Source organism: Eublepharis macularius, chromosome 8, assembly GCF_028583425.1.
Source record: "Eublepharis macularius isolate TG4126 chromosome 8, MPM_Emac_v1.0, whole genome shotgun sequence".
NCBI lineage: Eukaryota > Metazoa > Chordata > Lepidosauria > Squamata > Eublepharidae > Eublepharis > Eublepharis macularius.
Window position 1 is genome coordinate 113724257 of NC_072797.1, and position 21447 is coordinate 113745703.

General features: G+C 41.1%; 1 protein-coding gene across 1 annotated transcript in view; it reads left to right on the forward strand.

Annotated features, from left to right (window-relative positions):
• Window positions 1–21447, forward strand: part of FOCAD (focadhesin) — a 183450-nt gene that overhangs the window by 34531 nt on the left and 127472 nt on the right. Inside the window, exons 10-11 of the mRNA XM_054987115.1 lie at window positions 868–1070; window positions 5956–6213. Coding sequence (XP_054843090.1) covers window positions 868–1070; window positions 5956–6213 — 461 coding nt within the window. The remainder of the gene's footprint in view (window positions 1–867; window positions 1071–5955; window positions 6214–21447) is intronic.

Here is a 21447-nt window from a genome sequence, read left to right on the forward strand (position 1 = left end):
CAAGCCTTTTGATGAGATCTGACCCACCTGGTTTTGGGAAGGGCATGTGACCTGAAACCTGAATCAAACTTTTGAATGGGGGGAGGAGGAAAGGGAGTGCACAAGGCTTACCAGGCAATGTTTGAGTTTAGCCTTACCGTAAAGCATAATACAGACATACTTAAGTGACCTAGCCTAGGAAATTATTGGCCTTGTGCACTTCATCACTTCTTTTGAGCATCTTCTGGGCATGGAGCAGGGGTTACTGGGTGTGTGTGTGTTGGGGGGGAAGGTAGTTATGAATTTCCTGCATTGTGCATGGACTAGATGACCCTAGAGGTCCCTCCCTTCCAACTTTATGATTCTATGTCTGACTGTCTAATGAAAGACTTCTAGATTCTAGACAAAAAAAATAATTGAATGTTATGGTAGAACCATAAACTATGGTTTGCGCTCTTCTCCCTAAGCCAGAATTCCAAATCATGGTTTGACTGCAGTCTGTGTTCTATACTCTTCCCTGCAAATCAGGTGCTGCTTTGGATGTAAGGACATACTGTAGCTTGTTGTGAATCTGGACGTTTTTCGGTAACTGGCAGCACGTGCTGCTGTGAAGATGGATCAGGAGGAAGTGGCATGCGAGTCTGCAGATGCATTTGGCTTATTCCCATAGCCGTGAACAGCACCTTAAATTTAGTTCTGATTTGTGATTTTGTCACTGTCAGATGGATTGTTTCTGTGCTGATCTTTGATATATCTGAATTCAGACTCCTCCTGAATGATGGTTTACTTTTGATTTTAGGCAATTGACTTTTGCCACGGGGCAGGGCTATTTGGAACATTTCCTAGAATGGGTGCATTCCAGTGACATTTTTATTTTTGTTCTACTAGCCATCAAGTTCCTTTCCTGTTCTGAAACCAAGATGATGCTTGCTGCCTCGCTCACCCTGGTGATGCCTGCCTTGCAGATCTTATCTTCTGCAGCTGTAGAGGATTGCATGATGGAGGAAGAGGGTGCCTCCACTAGGAAGCAGTTGGCCATAAACCTTCTAGAAATTATACAACGTGGAGAACTGGAAGGGAAAAAGAAATCGGTGATTCTCATTTTTCCCCCCTGTTAATGGGGTGTAATGTGTATATTTCACGGCAGTGATTCAGTTTATTTTAACGCGAAGCATGGTTTCTTCTCTCTCTCTCCTTCCTTTCCAGACTTAACACTGTAGGAAGAAAAATGGGTATACAAACTGTGTACAGCAGAAACAGTGTACAGGGTATGATGACAGACCAAGTTGCAAGGATGTCAGCACTTGTACTAGCAGTCCGTTGAGTTGTATATTCTGCTTTTATAAAATGCTTCAGGTCACCAAATGAGCACAACGCTGCACAATGCAGCGTACTGGCTATGAGACTGACAGTACAATTCCTAAGCAGAGTTTATACCCTTCTGACAGTACAGTCCTAAGAAGAGTTACTCCAGTCTCAGCCCGTTACATTTTAGGAACACACAAAAAATAACCGTTCTTCTAAAGTTAAAATGTAAATATGATAAGCAGATGTTTGAAAATGTACATGCCACCCAGGTGTGTTTGTGAGAGACCGGGGGTTAGCTGCAGCTCCCAGCTGAGTGACCAACTTGGCTTTGTTAGTGTGTAATGTGTGAAGCAGCCTTCAGCCCCATGTCAGCAACGTTGGGTTACTGCTGCTGTTCTAATACAGAAAAGAGTCCAGTAGCACCTTAAAGACTAACCAATTTTACTGTAGCATAAACTTTCGAGAACCACAGTTCTCTTTGTCAGATGCAATGCAGATGTTGTTCTAATATGACATCCCCAGGACCTTTGGAGAAAGTCTTTACTCCTCTCCTCTTCCCAGTTCCCCAGAAGTCACTGGTAAATGGAATTAGATTGAGGGTCTAGTTATTTCAACTGTATCACGGGCACAAAATTGTCAATTATAAATTGATGTAAATGCTGCCACTTACTGAGTGCAATTTGACTCTTAATAATTATAAATAGCATAATTAATGATAATAATAAGTTGTTGTTGTTGGTAACACAATTAGTAGATCTATGTATTAGTTTTAATTTGACCAAAAGGACAAAGACATCAGCTTGAGAAAAATAAGCCTACTGCTAAAATTAGTTTTAGGGATAAAAATTTGTTCACCCTATAGTAGGGTATAATTTTAGTCTTCCCTATAGGTGCCAGGATTAATTTATCTTTATTTCATCTACAGATTTTTTTTGAAATCTGCCTCCCTTTCTCCAGAATAGCTATAGTTACTCATATGATACAACTCCTTGAACATCAATGACTGAAAATGGTTCTCATATTTAAAGGAAAATAACTATAGAAGGGCCTTCTCAGGTGATGTGTAGCCAGTCCTCTGTGTGTTTACTCAGAGGAAAGCCCCAGTTTGTGGCTTACTTCCAAGTAAGTGTGCACAGGATTGCAGCCTCTTAGAAGTGATTCCGAGTGGACTCCAATGAAGTTTACTTCCAGCTAAATCTATGTAGGTTCAGGGTGTTACACTATGAATCCAACCTCAAGCTTACTCTTTTGAAAATAATAACCTACTGAAATCAAGGGGACTTTTCTCCAAAATGCATATACTTAAAATCCATCAAGGTAGAGAGGCGTCTTTAGACAAGCCAAGAGTAAGTCCTGTTTGGAGATTGACTGTGGATCAGTTCACATCTCATGAATTTATCTCTTTAAGGCAGACTTGCAATTATGATAATTTTTTTTTAATTTGATGGGTTTCTTACGCTTGGATTTCCTCCTTTGTTTTTCTTTGACTTACAGCAATAAAAATGGGGTACTGGAGAAGAGGTACTAGAAACTCTTAAACAATGGTTAGGCTAATATTTTATGATTCTAGATCCTTCTTATTTAAATTGCTTGTCCCTTAGAATATAGGAGGATAGAATTCACGTTTGCATGGCCTAATTTTTTTAGTAGAAACACTGCGGTCTGCTGAAGTTTATCAAACATTGCATAATCAGGATTTTTATTAGTTAAAGTCTGTGTTGTATGGCCCTGTGCTCTTGTTTTAAGAACATAAGGTTCTTGCCGAATTAGGTAAAGATTCACCTAGTCCAGGATTTTTTGGAAGAATTCCTGCAATTGCAGCTGTTAACATCAGGAACAGGCCAAATAGATCATGGTTTACCTTCTGGCCATCCACACCATCTTGCATTCACACATCTTTAGGTATTTATGCTATTGTTACAGTGTAATAATTATTCACTACTGGGTTGTCTTGTCCACCTAGGAAAAGCTGGGAGTGATTGCTATAGCCCAATGGGGATGGTTTCTGCAGTCCAATGGCAATATGTGGATTCTGTCTTAGAATATAATAGGAATTTATTACTGTAGCATTTTGTAGCTTGGAGTACAACTGGTGTACTTGGAGTACAACTGCTAGTACAAATGGTGATCTTGATCTTTGAAAGCTATTTTAGAAATCTTTAAGACCCTTGCTTTATTTCATCATTCTCAATAGCATAGAAATACTGTTATTGAGTAGCACAGGATTCCTGCAAAATAGGTCCTTAAAACCTTCACACACTTCTGTGCTCATACAATGGATAGCAGAATGAGAACAGTAGACAGCAGTGGGAGCCCTCTGGGAGCTGTGAAAGGGGAGCATTTACCTCTAAGCAATTCCATCAGTCAAAGTGGCAACTTTGCAGGTGGCTGGATCTTAATTTCTGCGTGCAATAATTGAAAGCGATAAACAGGGGAGGTAACAGCTTAAAATATTCTTCTACATGAAATGGCTTTTTAAAAGGTCATTTAAAGTACAGGAGCATTATACTTCCCATTATCCAGAATGAATTTACATTACATTGAGCAATGTAATTAAAACGGGTGCGTGCCGTTCTGTAGAACTGCTCTGGCTGCTTGTTCATAAAGCTCCTGGCAGACTTGAAACTTGGGAGAAGATGGTCTCCTGATGCTAATAAAGGCCCAGATTCTGTGTTGCCCTGGCTTGCTTTAGGATTCAAAGTCCTGTGACTCTACTTGAGGTTCCCTGGCTACAGTCTTCAAGCAGGAAGAGAGGCTGCAGCCAGGCTGGTCAACAACTCCAGTTAAGAGCTGCTGGCCCATGCCCCAAAGTTGGCTTCTTGTTGCTCCTTCCCTTTTTGGGTCAGAGCAGGGATCCCTAACATAAGGTTCATGGATGCTAGGATTGCCAGGCGCTGAAAGCAGGGGATGTGGGGTTGTTGGAGGCATGCCAGCAAGGTCTGAGAGAGCAGCTAATAACAACGGCAGGTCACCAATTTAGTGTTTGGGGCCAGTTTTTACTGAATTGGCCTCTTGCTGTGAACCATCACTTCCATGTCACACAACACATGAGCATCCTGCACACTCTGAAGGATCCAACCCTGTTAGCGTGCTCCCCCTGCCACCCCCGGCGGTATGAGAGGTGGCAGGAAGTGGAGGCTGGGAGCAGGGATCCCTTGCCACTACTGGGGGGCAGGTACCCCTAATGGGTGCCTTGGTGAATATCGGAACTTCTCCTGGTGCCCTCTGAGCTTTTCAGAGGGTGGACAGGACTGTTTTAAGGCCAGGCCTTTCCTTGGCTGCTCTCATTTAAATGAAAGGGTTTTCTACTGCAATAGCGGCCACAGCCACTATAGGATCCACAGGACTGGTACGCACTTTCACTTTTCTTAGTGGTTCCATTTCCCCTTCAGGTTTTTCTTCTTTTAATCCCCCCCCCCTTAATACAGGCATTTTACTTAACCAGAAATAGCACTTATTTAAGTACGTACACAGAACAGTTTTGGAATAATTTATGTGTGTTGGTTTCAGAATAGTTTATAAGCATGGTAATTTCAAAATAAGTATATATCTTTAAATGTTTCCCACTTGGGTACAGCTATCAGCTGATCAGATTACACTCCACTCAGCTATCTCCAAGCTGTAGACCTTTCCTCAAAGGCCTGCATTTTAAAAGATAGTAACGTACATTACAAAGTAACTCCATGTTTATTAGCAGAAATGAAACACGCAAACTATTTACATGGAAAAACATTACACCTCTTCTCTTGCTCCTTCCCTCCTCCACCCCTTTGGGCTTTTCTTATTTCTCTTTATTCCCCTTCTGTGATACTTTTGCAAAGTGAGGAGGGAGGTATTGGTTCTGGATTCACCTGGAATGTGGCTCACCACTCCATCTAAAAATTCCAAAGGTGCCTGCAGGCTCAGAAAGGTTGGAGTGTCCAGGTCAAACGGCATGTTCCATTTTCTAGCGAGTTAGGTCCTGGACTGGTTCCCTGGACTCAACTCTTTCCCACAGCTGATCAGCATTTTCTGGGAATGGCATTGTAAACGTCTACAGCTTGGAACCACATCATGGAGGGAGGAGGCGCATCTGCCCTTTCTCCCATGCCATTTTCCCACACCAGAATAGCCTTGTGGGGGAGTTATTGGCCAGTCTTGGAGCTGCACGTACATTTATTGTGTGTGTGGAGGGGTAACAGCGGAATGGTTTGAAAATCACAAATATAATTTGTTAAGAGTGCTGGTGATCTATTTTTCAAAGGATTCTGTTTACATGAACAGGATAGTTCTTTACACTCAGGCACTTCAGATAACTTTAGCAGAGGAGAGACCCCCAAATTCCCTGAGGCTCTGAACCTAGTAGTAACTTTGCCAGCAGAACTCTAGGGTTTTTTTTACTACAATGATTGACATTTATGAAATGAAGAAGTCTGTAATATAAGTATAATTGTATCTTTCTGTTCGGAAAATGACGCTATAATTATCAACAGCAATGTCAGTAATTTATCTGAAGAAGAAAGCTTTCACTGTAATGAGATGGTGTCAGGTTCTTGTGCTCTTTAGCTAAATTGCTGAGAAACAATTTAATATTAATTTTTTTTGTTTTGAAATTAGAGGGCTTTATGTGAATGCTGGGTGGCTAAGAAGCTAAGATTTGCTTCTAATATGTCTTTCCCTGTCCTGTAGGTCTTCTCAGTGCAATTCTTTCCCATAACCAGTGCTTATGGCTCATTGTATACTACATGGCGGATCCTTCTGCTTATGAAAGAGAAGTCTTCTGTGCCCGACTGGTTATCTTCTGTTAAATCATTGCTTCCTGTTACAAGTCAAGTCCCTGTCCATGTTTTCCTTCTGCTGGCTTACCTTCTTGTTGAAGAGAATGGTGCTGGCCTTCGTAGTGTGCTAGCTGCCACCACAGAAATAGCCAAAGCAGATTCATCTCAGGTAAGAACAACTTGAGAGACCTATAGTCAAAATTTTACTGGCTATGTTTAAAATCAGTATGTGATAATTTCCATCTCTACAGCTCTTACCCAGGCCTCCTTTCCACCCACACAAAATCCAGATTTCCTAAAGAAATTTGCAGCTTTGGAGGGAAAATTGTATGGCATTACATCCTTGCTCAGCTCTCTGCCCTCCCAGGCCCTGCTCCCAAATCGCCAGGATTTTCCCAAGTCACAGTTGGCTACCCTAATTCCAGCAGCTCTCTCCTAGATTCAAACCATAAGGACTGAATAAATTCTCACACTAACAGGATACTTCTATACAGAGTCAATCCAGTCTAAGCTTATTGAAATCGATGGGCCTGGAGTAACTCAGCTGAGAATTACACTGTAATATTAGTGGACCTAGTACTAGCATCATGGGGTATAAATTTAATACTGCCCAAAGGCTTTTTTGGCCTCTAGACCATATTTTCTGTCCAGGCCGCAACACAAGAGGAAGTGTGTGACAGCAAGAGAGAAACACGGAGAAGGAGAAAGCTCATGGACTTCAAAAAGCTGAGCAAGTACAAATGAAGATCTTTGCTCAAAAAGGCGACTGGAAATTGTATATTAGCAGTTACTGGAGATTAGATTTTCTTGTGTGGGCGAAACAATCCACTCACAAGTGATTGCTCTAGTTCAGAGGTAGTGCAATAGCCACTGATATTAGCACACAGCCTGAGATAAGATTGATAATCTGGCCTGCCACTCACTTTTTACTAGCTAACTCACCTTTATTCTCTTTCTGTAATTGCGGTGGGTGAGATGGGAACACTTCTGATCAGCTGTGGCTTTTGGTAGTTTTCAGACAGATACAGGTAAGAGGCTTTATCACTGTTTTGACTTCTAAGCTTTGAAGACCTGGAGTTGTCCTGTATACTTTCTCTGAAGTCTGCCAACAGGACATCTTAAGAACTACGGAATAGCTGGTAACCTTATTTCTTCATCTGATGTTGCATCCATTTCATGCCCTTTTCTCTTTGGAGCACTGCTTAGATTGCTGTATATGATGAACTTAACAGAAAGATCATTTTGTTTGTCACTTTCATGCCCAGCGTCCTTTTCTAGGATTGCAGAAACAAGCATTTTTCCATCTTCTTGATTGTTTTTCTTAAAAAACAAACAAACCTTGAAGCTGCACATTGTTGGCTGCTCCACTATTGTTGTGTAATAGCAAATTTGCAAGCAGATTGGCTTGTTCACATGGGACAATGGCTGTAGCACAATGTCCTATGTATGCAGACATACTTTTCAGAACAGACCTGGCTAATGTGCCTTTGCTTCAATGTCAGGTTTTATTTATCTTATTTATTTTTATCGTATTTATATTCCGCCCTCCCCGCAAGCAGGCTCAGGGCGGGTTGATGGTGGCTTATTTGTCTCATCTGAAGAAGCTTTTGTATATGAAAGCTAAGCAGGCATATTCATGTAAATGTAAATCAGCTGTCAGCAGGGCTTCTAAGAGTTGCTATATGCAAAAATTTCCTGTGGGGCCTTACTCACACCACCCAGACCCAGCCAAAACGCCATCTGTAAACAAATCTTCACATCACTGGATATGAGTCCAGTAGCACCTTAAAAACCAACAAGATTTCCCCTTTGACTCTCAAAGGCTTACACCCTGAAAATCTTGTTTGTCTTTGCTACTGGACCCGATTCTGTTACAGACCGACACAGCTACCCACTTGAAACTTTCACATGACTGGTGATTAGGATGGGTAGGATAATAGTTAGTGATCTTCATGTATTCTGTGCAGCTCCCTGTCCTGTCCACACATTTTAATCGCCCTTCCTGCAAGAAGGTCAGGGCAACACACATGCTCCCCCGTACCCTCGAATTTTATGCTCACACAACCTTATGCAGTCCTTATATCTTCCCTGGTAATGAAGCTATTGAATTTTCAGTCATACCTCATTTGCGTCTTTTCAGTCTTCCCTGAGTGTCAGTCTGTGGAAGACAGGATATGTCGAAGGTGACTCCCAACCCTTGCAGCAAGAAATCCAAGCTCTCTTGAGTAAATGGGTCTTTATTGAGATATCATAGGCTTCGCTATACATATGTCCATAGGTTACACAGAAGCAATTAAAGGCGTCTGGCTGTACACAGGTCTCTTGTTAAGAATGACGCACTGAGTGCAGGATACATTATATCAACCCTTTCACATGTCCCCCACCCCTCCAGCTCTTCCAGCAGAACATAATCAGTAGCGGGATGGAAGGAGCTGTCCCAAGGCTGCTGCGGTGAGCCATCTGAGATAAGGGCTCGACCGTCCTGGAATCTGGAAAGCAACAAGGGAACAGGTGCAAGAGGCAACATATCTTAGGCTGGGTAACAGTATGGAGGGACAGTGGGCAACAGACCTGACACTGAGCAATGAGGACCCCAGAGTCAGTTCCCCCTCCCCAGCTTTTCTTTTCTCTTAGTGGCCTTGGCGCACAGGCGTGATGATTTTGCACCATATATCAGAATTTTGCCCCATATATCATATATTAGAATGCCATAAAGTTCACAAGGAGTATAATGCAACCAGAGAAAATTGGCAACATTTTACTAGGATGATTGTATGATTAAATGCACGCTGGTGTCAGGAGTCGGCAAAGTTGGGTGACTGCTGGGCCCACGGCTCATTGTGGCCCACTGCTGTCACACCCCAACCTGTGTGCAGCCCCTGGTTTGTCTACACATGCACTGTCCTGGCATCTGGGTGGTGTTTGGCAGCACTCCATCGGCATTGGTTGGTGTGTGTGGCTGGGACTGTAGCTGCTGGAGGAAGGGTGTGCAGGCAGTGTGTACAATTGGGAGCGCAGGTGGTAGAGGGGGAATGCATAAGTGGGTAAATGGGAAAGTGTGGTACAAGTGGGGAGCGTGGTGGCAGAAGGGGAGGGCTCCAAAACATGGAAATGGCTCTATTGAAATGCTTTACTGGCGTGAACGAAATAATTTTATTCCTATTTCTTTCAATCACTCACTGAAAATTATTGCAGGAGGAAAAATAATATTCTTACAATAACTGTTCATGTACCGTGTATTACAAAGAACGGCAAAAGTTAATACTAGGAGGAAAACCACTTCTTTACAGATCTTACAGTTGACCACTGTTATTTAATTTTCTCATATCTTTTTTCTTACAATAAAAATAACTCGTATTCAGAATGTGAAAAGGGCCAAAACAATGATAACTAGGGAATCTCATCATAGTTTGCTGTTATCTCTGGGAAAAGCTGTCTGCAAATGCTTTTATTGTTTTAATTCAAAGCAGATAATTGGAAACTGCTTTACAAGAAACGGGGAGCTTGGGAATTTCCTTTTCAACCTCAATAGCTTGGGTTGCCTTTTTTAAATTCCAACAGAAGATCTCAAACAATTTGCTCTCTTGGCTGGGTAATGGGAGAAGAGAGAGATTGGAAGGAACCATAGAGTGCCTGGTGCCAGTGAAGGACTGTTGTAAATGTTTTACGTAGTCATGGATCAGCGTATAGGTTGACCATATGTCAACCATAGTGACTGCTATAAAAATGCATCTTGGATCTATGAACCCAAGGTATTGGGATTACTGAGAGGTTGCATGGCCGAGTTTCGAGTTGTCAGAAAGGCCCCAGATTTTGCCATATTGTTTTTTATTTTCTTTTATATGCTCAAAGATATCACAGTGGATTTTATGAATTTAGAAAATTTAACTGATTTTTAGATTTTAAGCCCATCTTATTCCATTGCTCTCCTGCTGAATTCAAGAAGAAGCCGTAAGGTAGTTTAGTAATTTCTGAAGGTAGCAAATATTCTGTGTATGAAACAGTTGGTTTGAAAATAGCCGACAACTATTTAAAAAGTAAATGTAAATTAAACTGAGATGTGATGCAAAAAATGTGCTTGTGCTAAGGAATCCACATGCACTTGGAATTAGGTGCCATGGACCTCATTAAGGTAGAACTTTCAGACAGAACTTTGAGAGTTAGTGGTGGTATTATGGTTAGAATCTTGAACTGGGAATGGGAATTGGTGCCCCAGATTTGAATTTTCTCTTAGCCTTGAAGTTCATTGGGTGATCTTGATCATCGTCTCTCAGCCTAGCCTAACTTTTCTTTAAAAGTTCTTGCACAGTCAGCGTGCAGGGAGGAGCCCAGGCAGGATGAAGGGAGGAGAACTATGTATGCCCCCTAGAACTTCTTAGGATAGAGTTATTGAAAGCAGGCATGCTGCAGGAGATGTGAGAATTACGATGGTTTTGAGATACTGAAGGCGTCTTGTTAGAAATATTAGAGTTACTTTCGATGTATTGTCGAAGGCTTTCACGGCCGGAGAACGATGGTTGTTGTGGGTTTTCCAGGCTGTATTGCCGTGGTCTTGGCATTGTAGTTCCTGACGTTTCGCCAGCAGCTGTGGCTGGCATCTTCAGAGGTGTAGCACCAAAAGACAGAGATCTCTCAGTGTCACAGTGTGGAAAAGATGTTGGCAGGTCATTTGTATCTACTCAGGAGGGGTGGGGTTGAGCTGAGTCAAAGCGTAGCATCCAGACAAGAATAAAAGAACATGAAAGACACTGCAGACTTGGACAACCTGAAAAATCAGCAGTGGCTGAACATAGCCTAACTCAAACAGGGCACAGTATCTTATTCCAGGACACCAAAATACTGGACAGCACTTCCAACTACTTTGTCAGACTGCACAGGGAAGCCATTGAAATTCACAAGCATAAGCAAAACTTCAACAGGAAAGAAGAAACCTTAAGAATGAACAGAGCATGGTTTCCAGTTCTGAAAAACACCAGGCTAACAAAACACTCTATACTCGACAATAGCCCTGCAAAAAAGATTAGCACATCAAGCACCAATCCATATGCAAAAGAACCTCCTCAGGATACAGTGAAGCCTCCCGCCATTAGCATTCCACACCCTGGGAAACTCTTACAGGATGACTCAGCTCAACCCCACCCCTCCTGAGTAGATACAAATGACCTGCCAACATCTTTTCCACACTGTGACACTGAGAGATCTCTGTCTTTTGGTGCTACACCTCTGAAGATGCCAGCCACAGCTGCTGGCGAAACGTCAGGAACTACAATGCCAAGACCACGGCAATACAGCCCGGAAAACCCACAATAACCAGAGTTACTTTCGTTTAGCATTTCAGTATTCTGTAAACTTTCACCAGAATTTATTTTTACATCTACAAAAGATTAAGTCCATGTGGAGTGGGAATGTGTTTCTGAATCCTGAAACAAAAAAGTGGTTTTATTTTGGTTAATGGCAGGGCTTTTTTTCAGGGGGAACGCGGGGGAACAGAGTTCCGGAACCTCTTGAAAATGGTCACATGGCTGGTGGCCCCGCCCCCTGATCTCCCGACAGAGGGGAGTTGAGATTGCCCTCCGTGCCGCTGAGTGGCGCGGAGGGCAATCTCAACTCCCCTCTGTCTGGAGATCAGGGGGCAGGGCCACCAGCCATGTGACCATTTTCTCTGAGGGCAACCCACTGAGTTCCACCTCCTCTTTTTCCAGAAAAAAAGCCCTGGTTAATGGTAAATCTTTTTTGCAAAGAAGGTGAAGCAACTGATTCTTGATGTCTTCTTACCAGTCAATATAATGAAGTAATTGTGGAGCAAGCAATGTGGTATGAGTCTTGAGCAGATTCTTCTGGCCACTCTCTGTCTCTGTATACATGACACATTGGGAGTATTGCTTGTTTTTACAGACAGGTAACAAGACTGGAAAAGTATTTTTACTGTTTGTTTGTTAACTTAATTTATACCCTACCTTTCTCCCCAGTGGAAACCCAAAGTGCCTTTTATCATTCTCTCTTCCACCATTTTATTCTCACAACAACCCCATGAGGTAGTTAGTCTGAGAGTACATAACTGGCCCAAGGTCATCCAGCGAGCTTCCATTGCAGAATGGGGATTTGAACCAGGGTCTCTCAGATTCTAGTCCAACGCTCTAACCACTATACCGCACTAGCATTGGCTGCCATGCCTGCCACAGCAAAGTATATATCTGTCATTGTGGTTGTTGAGTGGCAATCCTAGGGTGTGAATTCCAGTGAAGCCAATGCAGGAGGATGATTAAATAGTGGCTAAGTTTTAAAGCCAATAGAATGTTATGATGGAAAAGCAAATTGGACGGATTCATTGTGTTGTATCATACTAGACCTTTCTCCCCACCCTCCCCCGTTTTAAAGTGTTAATTGTTGGCTTGTCTTTGGGTGTGTGTTTGTGTGTGTGTGTGCGCACGCACATGTGTGCTACTTCTTTATAAAGCACTTCTGTTTTGAAAAATTGGTTACATTATTTGCAATGTAGTTAAAAAGACTTGTAAGTCCGTTGAAGTCAATAGGCTTAGAAAGGTTTAGCTCTGCTTACATTTGCACTTGAATGTGTTTTGTTGGGATTCCCATCATTTCCATTTAACAGTGCTGTAAGTGATTCATAGAGACAATGGCTTGCATCCATCATAAGATCTTTAAGGTCTTTACTCAGGTGGTAGTGAAGAAAAAAAAAACCCTTCATGCTGCTCCCTTGTGCTAAATTAAACATATCCTCTCCTGTTTCTTGAACCACTTTTCCACTTGTGCAAGATGTTATGCAAGCAATTTCTGGCTACTGTAAGATACAGGAAGGAAAGCACTAGGTGTTGGCAGAAGATCGTGCTCAAATGGAACTACACTTACAGTGCAATCCTAAGCAGAGTTACACCAGTCTAAGCTCATTAATTTCAGTGGGTCTAGACTGGAGTAACTCTTCTTAGGATTGCACTGTTCGTCTGCGTTCATTTCTGATTTATGCATCATTGATTCCAAGCTAATACAGGGAATCCTTATCAGAGGCAGAAGTTAAACCTGTGCATTACAGTGAAGCCCAACTGCTGCTTAACAGATGGGGATACTTTCAGTGAGAGATATGTGCACTGTGTGTAGTCTGAGGTTAAGATAATGTGGTGGATCTTGTTTAAATGCATCTTGGTAGGTAAGGGATGGTGGAATACTGCTCAGGAACATCATGCTAGGATGTATAGTAATCCTTGGTGTGCATGTGGTTAGCTTGACCTAAGTAAAGTGGCCATTGATGCCACACTGGCTGGTTCTTTTCATGGAACGAATATAGTCTTCCTAATTGGATGAATTGTGCAAAAAAAAGCTCCTGTTATGCTATGCGTGAATCCGACCGTGCCACAAGAGGAAAAATTAAATTGTTTGACTGAGGGGTCATTTGTGCATTGTAACACAAGATCTATTACCATTATTAGAGGATTATGAGTCTCTGGAGGATATTCACCCTTTTATAGGGTACCTCAGATGCAGGAATAAAATATTTGGCTGGTAAATGACACCCTTCTGGGAAATTCATCTGAAGAATTACCTTATGTACAGCGGCCTAAAAAATGGGGCAACGATGAAGCAAATGGTCTTGTTAAGGTAAAAATTTGGGAATTTAAAAAGGGAAATAAATAAACATTGGGTTTGTTGACTGAAAAGCACACTGGTCTGTGCCTTTGATACCGAGAACCAGAGATAAGAAAGGTTCGATGTATTGTCGAAGGCTTTCACGGCCCTGTGACACTGAGAGATCTCTGTCTTTTGGTGCTACACCTCTGAAGATGCCAGCCACAGCTGCTGGCGAAACGTCAGGAACCACAATGCCAAGACCACGGCAATACAGCCCGGAAAACCCACAACAACCATAAGAAAGGTTGTTGCTGAATGAAGTCCTGTGACGACATTCTTAGTGCCTTAATTGCTAGAAATGCAATTCTATGCAGAGTAAAGTAGCAATTTGTGATTTCTAAGACTTATGAGCCCTGAAATAATTTTCATCTGTAAATGCTTTCAAGACTGAACTCTGGTGTTTTGTAAGAACATATTTTTAAACAAGTTTTTTTGTGAAATCACATATAATATCTGCACAGCGGAGGAACTAGTTATTGAACATGCTAGAGTTTTAGACAGTGTCCCAGTACACACCGTGCCTTCTTTGACAGGCAGACATGAACACCAGTAAGTCTGTCCAGTGAAGACTTAATGGTATGTGTTCTTATAAAATTAACAACAACAACAACAACAACATTCGATTTATACTCCACCCTTCAGGATGACTTAACAGCCACTCAGAGCGGTTTACAAAGTATGTTATTATCCCCACAACAAAACACCCTGTGAGGTGGGTGGGGCTAAGAGAGCTCCAGAGAACTGTGACTAGCCCAAGGTCACCCATCTGGCTTCAAGTGGAGGAGTGGGGAATCAAACCCGGCTCTCCAGATTAGAGTCCCGCACTCTTAACCACTACACCAAACTGGCTCTCAGTAGTACCTTCTTTATTATGAAAAAGAAGGTACTACAAAGCAAGATGAATAATGCAATCCTTGTTTTGGGACAATTATATATTCTCAGGATAGCTCTAGAAGACTATTAGCTGTTGGAAATTTCCATTTGATGTATACCATGGTGAGTTGCTTTTCAACAGATGTTGGTAGCAACTTTGACAATATTCTACTGTCTGTGGTATGTCCCAGTCACTTTCAGGTACACACTGGCCTTGGAAACTTAAACAATCCTCTCACCCCCTAAGAAGTGCAGCCCTTTGCTTCTGACTGCCTCCACCCTTGCACTCTGAAGCAGCTTATTATTATTATTATCATCATTATCATTATTATTATTATTAAAATTTCACACAACACAATCAATAATAAAGATCACATGTTATCATTGATTGGCCTTGCTGAGCTGATACAAGTTTCCACCAGAGGCCTAAGTATCAGCCAGGTATCAGTGTGAAATGTACACTGTTCCAAGTAACGCCATCTTTTGCAGTTCTGTAGGTGTTATATCAGAAAGCTGCAGTTTTTTCCATATAAGTTGCGAAGTTTTTCGAAATAGTTCCCAGTGCCCCGATGAGAATGGGGACTACTGTTGTATTCTTCATCCATAGTTGAGTGGTTTCTGTTGCCAGATCTCTATATTTAATCATTTTTTCTTGTTCTTTTTCTTCAACTCTGGCATCCCCCGGAATTGCAATGTCAATTAGTCAAGCTTTTTGATTTTTTCTAGCACCTTTTCCACCGGATGTTCCCATGAATTCTTTGATACTGGCAGATTATACTTTTTACTCAATGACCAATGAATCAGCTTTGCAACCCTGTCATGTCTAGCTTTGTAATCCGTCTGTGCAATTTTGCTGCATTCACAAATAAGGTGGGACACAGTTTCATCTTTTTCCTGGCAAAGTCGACATTTTGGATTTTCACTGATTTTCTGAATTTTGGCTTTCATAACATTCGTTTGCAATGCTTGTTATTGTGCTGCGTAGATCAGACCTTCAGTTTCTTTCTTGATTGTACCCATCTTCAACCATGTCCAAGTTAGGCTGTTGTCACTTTTTCCTTCAATATTTTTTAGATGTTGCCCATGTAAGGGTTCGTTCTTCCAGCCATTTAATCTATTCTCAAACTGTTTCTTCTTGTATTCAGCCTTTGTTTCGGTTGTTTTTAATATATTCTGTTTTTACAACCTGAAGTAATTGTTCTGTGCTTCTACTGATGTAATCATTCAGGCCTCTCTTTTCTTCTTCCATTACCTGATGTGCTTGTAACAGCCCTCTTCCACCAATTTTTTGTGGTAAATATAATCTATCAACGTCACATTTCGGGTGTAAAGAGTGATGCATGTTCATTTGTTTTCGCGTTTTTGATCCAATTTTTCTAAATTGCTTTGAGTCCAATCTGTTATTCCAGTTGGATATCTGATCACTGTAATCGCCCATGTATTTATGGCCTTGATTGTTTTTCCACCATTTAATTTTGACTTGATAATTTTTCGTACTCTTTTGATATATTCTGAGTCATTTCTTTTGCTTTCATATGCAGGATGTTACCTAATTCTAATATTCCAAGATATTTATAACTTTCATTACTTGATAATGATTTCATAATGGCACCATTTTCAAGTTTTATTCTGTCAATCTTTTTTTACTTTTCCACGTTGCATGGAGAGTACTGCACATTTGTCCAAGCCAAATTTCATTTGCATATCATCACTGTACATTTTCACTATATTAAGCAATGATTCAAGTTCAGTGGGGCTCTTTGCATACAATTTCAAATCATCCATGTACCAGAGATGGTTTATTTTCCCAGCCTGATCAAAAATATAATAGCCCATTTTCGTTTTCTCTAGGATCATTGTTAAGGGGATTAATGAGATGTTGAATAATAAAGGCGACAAGGAAATATACCTCTTTTGATACAAACTTCCCCAATTTCTTCTCCATAGGCCATTTGTATGGTTTTCCATTTTCACATATTTTCCTTAAGGAACAGACTGAAGTTTTCGCCAATTCCAAAAATTTCCAGGCAGGTGTTTATCCAACGGTGTGGCAATGAATCAAATGCTTTTTTATAGTCAATCCATGCCAGTCCATGCCAAGAAAATTAGTTTTTCTTCTTGAATTTTTCAGAACCATTTTGTCAATTAGCAGTTGATCTTTAGTGTCTCTTGACCTTTCTGCTCAACAGGGTACATATTGTTTTCCCTTAAATAATCATATACTGATGTCGCTAATATCCTTGTGAAAAGTTTGAATGTTGTTGGAAGGTATGTGATTGGGCAGTTGTTGCCAGGTTCATTGTCTTTTTCTTCATCCTTCACAATCAAAAATGTGTGGCCTTTTGCAAGCCATTCTTCACTGGTGGAATTTTGAAGCATTTCATTGAATTGCACTGCCATGGGTTGATGAAAACTTGTTAGCTGCTTTAACCAAAACCCATGCAATTCATCTGGCCCAGGTGCACTCCAGTTCTTCACATTCTTTGCTTGTCTAGCAACCATTTCAGTTGTTATTACCATCAGGGCTTTTTTTCTGGGAAAAGAGGTGGTGGAACTCGGTTGCCCTTGGAGAAAATGGTCACATGGCTGGTGGCCCTGCCCCCTGATCTCCAGACAGAGGGGAGTTGAGATTGCCCTCCGCGCCGCTCGGTGGTGCGGAGGGTAATCTAAACTCCCCTCTGTCTGGAGATCAGGGGTCGGGGCCACCAGCCCAGTGACCATTTTCAAGAGGTTCTGGAACTCCGTTCCCCCACGTTCCTGCTGAAAAAAAGCCCTGATTACCATATCATTCATCTGTTTCCCTTTAAATTCTTTACTAATGCCTTTAATCCATGGGGCACTTCCGTTATGTTCTACTGGGCTTTCCCAAATTTCTTGCCAAAATTTCAGGGCATCTTCTTCATATGGGGTGATGTTCTTCTGCACTGCATTTTCTCCCAGTGACTTATAGAATAGTCGCTGATTGCTTCGAATTTGCAAATTTTCTGCTTTATTATACTGCTTTATTCGCCCATCATATCTTTCTATTTTCTTTGCTGTTGCTGTTACCCATTGTTCTAGTCCTTCTATAATTTAAGAAATTAAATTAATTGCAATTAAGCAATTGTTTTCCTTTCCAAATCATACCTTGGCATATCCTATCTTCTCATTTTTCAGTTTTCCATCTTTCAGGTATTTCAGGTTACTGATATCTCAGTTTATTAATCTTTTCCAGTCGGATTTTCCATTTTTGTGTGCCAGGCTTTCTCTTTTTTGGCAATTTGTAGCCGAGTTCTTTAGCAGCTGTACTGTACATAAGTTGATTTGTTTCTTTTAATGTGTTGGTTGGAATTGTATTGATGACCTCATTGGCTACATTCAGTAAATTTTCCACTTGTTTTCTTTGTATTTGGTGAATTATAGGCAGTCTTTGTTGTTAACTGCTTTGGCTAACATGACTCAAAAAATTTTCTTTCAGAACACTTGCTGTTCATTCAGATCATTATTATCAGGCTGATCCATGGCTTGTACTTCAGGTAAAGCCTGTTCTTCCGCTGTGGCTTTAGCCTGTTCAGCCATGATGCTTTCCCTTCTTTGGTCATTGTTTTTTGTTGTTTCTTTTTTTGCCAGTTTCTCCAATTCTTGCAATTTCAGTTCTGTGAAAACTTTATTCTGAATAATGAACCGTCTTTGATCCATTATTCTTTGCTCTGTTATGCCACAGTCTGGGTGATTTTCTTTCCAGTTTTGCATCATTCTTTTCTGGAAACCATGGGCAGATGGATTTGCCTTATAATAACATTTCATTATTTCTCGATTTTCAGCGTTTGTCCAAGTTTTGCATTTATTTTGTTCCAGTAGCACTGCAGCAGTCTTTCCTGGTTCCTCAACAGAGTCTGCTGAGCCCCGTAACTCAGTTATTGATAGTTATTTTATTATATTATTATTATTTATTAAATGTTTAGCCTTCCCTCCCCGCGAGCAGGCTCAGGGAGGGTTACAGCAATAAATAAAAATGCAAAAGATAAAAACACTAAAATCACGTCTATGGATATAACATGCTATAATCAGGTTTCAGTAAACATAAATTTCAGTATCCCAGATGGGTCCCCTTCACTTTCGCTGCACACCATATAAGAAAGGTGGAGGTGTGGGTTGGTATTCTATAACTACTCATGCATGGGAGGCAGATGACCATATGGCCCACCTGCTAGGAGGAGACTGGCAGGGAGGCTGATTAGGTAGATCCAATGCTGGCCTTGCCCAAATGCCTGGTGGAACGTCTCTGCCTTGCAGGCCCACCAAAAAGATACAAGATCTTGGTGGGCCCGAGTATCTTCTGACAGAGTTCTGCCAGGTCGAGGCCAGGATGGAGAACACCCTGGCCCTGGTCGAGGCCAGCCGAGCCTCCCTGGGGCCAGGGACTACCAGCAGATGTTTACCTTCTCTCCTTTTTCCCCAGGCATCTTTAAAGATAGCATGGCAAACCACACTGCCCTTAAAGATGCTGGGAAGTGAGAAAGAGCATTGGCTGCTCCAGGGTAGACTGTGTGGGCAGCAGGACAATGGTGGTAATGAAACGGCAGAAGAGGCTGCCACTGCCCCATATCTTCCACTCAAGGCCATGATAAACTCCTTGGAACATTAGTCGCAAGGGCATGTAGAAAAGTCACATTGGAGGCTGCATCAGTATTATTGCATGCAGTGTCTTCGTGGTCCCAAAGACTTGGCCAAGTCTGGGCATCTTTTAGTAGCTTTACAACAACATTTCAGGTTGGCTTCACAATTGATGGATGGGCCTAAGTGTTTGACAGCATTTCTGTGTTTTAGTACAGCTTTTATAATAAGCACTGGCCTCCGCAAAATGGTAGAGCATTGCTGCAGGAACATGGATAAGCTTGCTGGGATTTGCCATTTTCAGAAAAGTTGCCCCCAAAGAGTACTTCTGTGTAACGTGAGGGCCTACTCTGCCTTGGACAAGTTTGAAGAAGATGGTACTGTGGAGGAGGAGGAGTATTGCTGTTTCCTAGTGTTGTCAAAAATGCTCTTCAGTTGGTGCCTCTGAAATGTAGGCAGCTGTGTTCCATATAGCAATTATGAGAACAATGGATGTGCTAGCTGGAGAAAGCAATCTTGAATGGAGTACAACATTACAGATTGATTAATGGGAATATGTGCTATACCAGCATCAGAATGCTTTTGAAGAAAATGTGATAGATCCAACCATCCTCCAAGTAGCCTTCTTCTGGCCTTAAGGAGCCTTCTTCCAACTTAAGCGAGCCTTAAGACAAGTTACCTTGAAGACTGCATCACTATGATAGCATACTATGAATCTCCCTGGTCTCAAAGACTTGCCAAGACTGGGCATCTTTCAACAACTTTTTGGAGGAAGTCTTCAAACTTGAGCCAAAAGAAAAAGTGGGCTATAAATATTTTAATAAATAAACTTTGCTCAGCGGAGTAATAGAATAAGGGTTGGATTCAACCTGGTATCTAGATTCTCACAATTTACCATATTGTGCTTGATAAAAGGTCTGCAAAGGTCATGAAGAACTATAATCTGCTATTTTTATCAAATGTTATTGTTTTAAGATGAAGGTCCCTTATAATTATGCTTGCTTTTCCTCCGTATTTGTTTTGCCTAAGATTTAATTATTGATGCAATTTTTATTCTGTATCTAAATCAACCTGAAGTTTCTGATGTACTGAAAACATTTCTCTTTTAACCGTGTAATCAAAGAAGACGAGTTTAAATATTGAGACATTTTGCAGATCAGCTATTAAAATTAAATATAAAAATTGAGCAAGAAGGAGAGAGGAAAATACATTTCTTTTTCCTAGCCAGTTTATTATTTTTTTTTTTTTTTAGAAAAATTGGCGTATGGAGATGTTGCTGAATGAAATGCCAAACTTGTCAGCAGAAGCTAAATGTGCACAAAAGTTGTGTTTTATGAAGTATCAGATTTTGATACAGGCCAGTAATCTCAAGCGCAGCTGTAAATCCGTTTTTAAAAGTGACTGTATTGAGAGATTCTGGATTGTTGTTTTGAAATGCAGATTCTTCTTTTTAAAAAAAGATGAATCGGTAAACCTTTTGTCGGGCACCTAATAGGGAGGGTTGACCTAACTGCCGAATCTTTGGGGATGACGAGGGATGGAAAATGCTGTGTTGCTAAGCAACACATTCAGCAGCTTTTCTGAGTGTGTTTCTGTGCACTGAGAGTTAATGAATCTGAAGGGTGGCTGTTCAAAAACAGTTGGGGAAAAAACTGATGAAGACAAAATGCTCAGTTAGTGTTGGCAGGAACCTAACTCTGCCTTATTCACGCATTAAATTATGGGGTGGCTTTTGTTACTTGCTTTATTTTTGAGCAAAAGCTTCAGAGATTTCATACAAGAAATGAAAGTAGGTACCTGTAAGGGAAAGCACTTGGCTGGTTTGTGTTCATTTGTTCTCTTTCTGTCACTCATATATACATATATGCATATATCCACACATTACACACACGCACACACGTACGTACGTATGTACGTATGTACATACGTATGTATGTGTACACACACACACACACACACACACTATACATGTGTATGTGTATGTATATGTATATATGTATATCAAAAAGAGTCCAGTAGCACCTTTAAGATTAACCAATTTTATTGTAGCATAAGCTTTCGAGAATCAAGTTCTCTTCGTCAGATGCATGATACAGAGACTGGTCAAATATAGAAGAGGAGGGAGGAGAAGAGGAGGAGAGAGAAGAGGCAATTAGGGGGGGAGGGTGCAACCAAAACATTCCTTTGCTAGTATATGTATATGTATATGTATATGTAAACAAAGGAATGTTATGTATATGTAAACAAAGGAATGTTATGTATATGTAAACAAAGGAATGTTTTGGTTGCACCC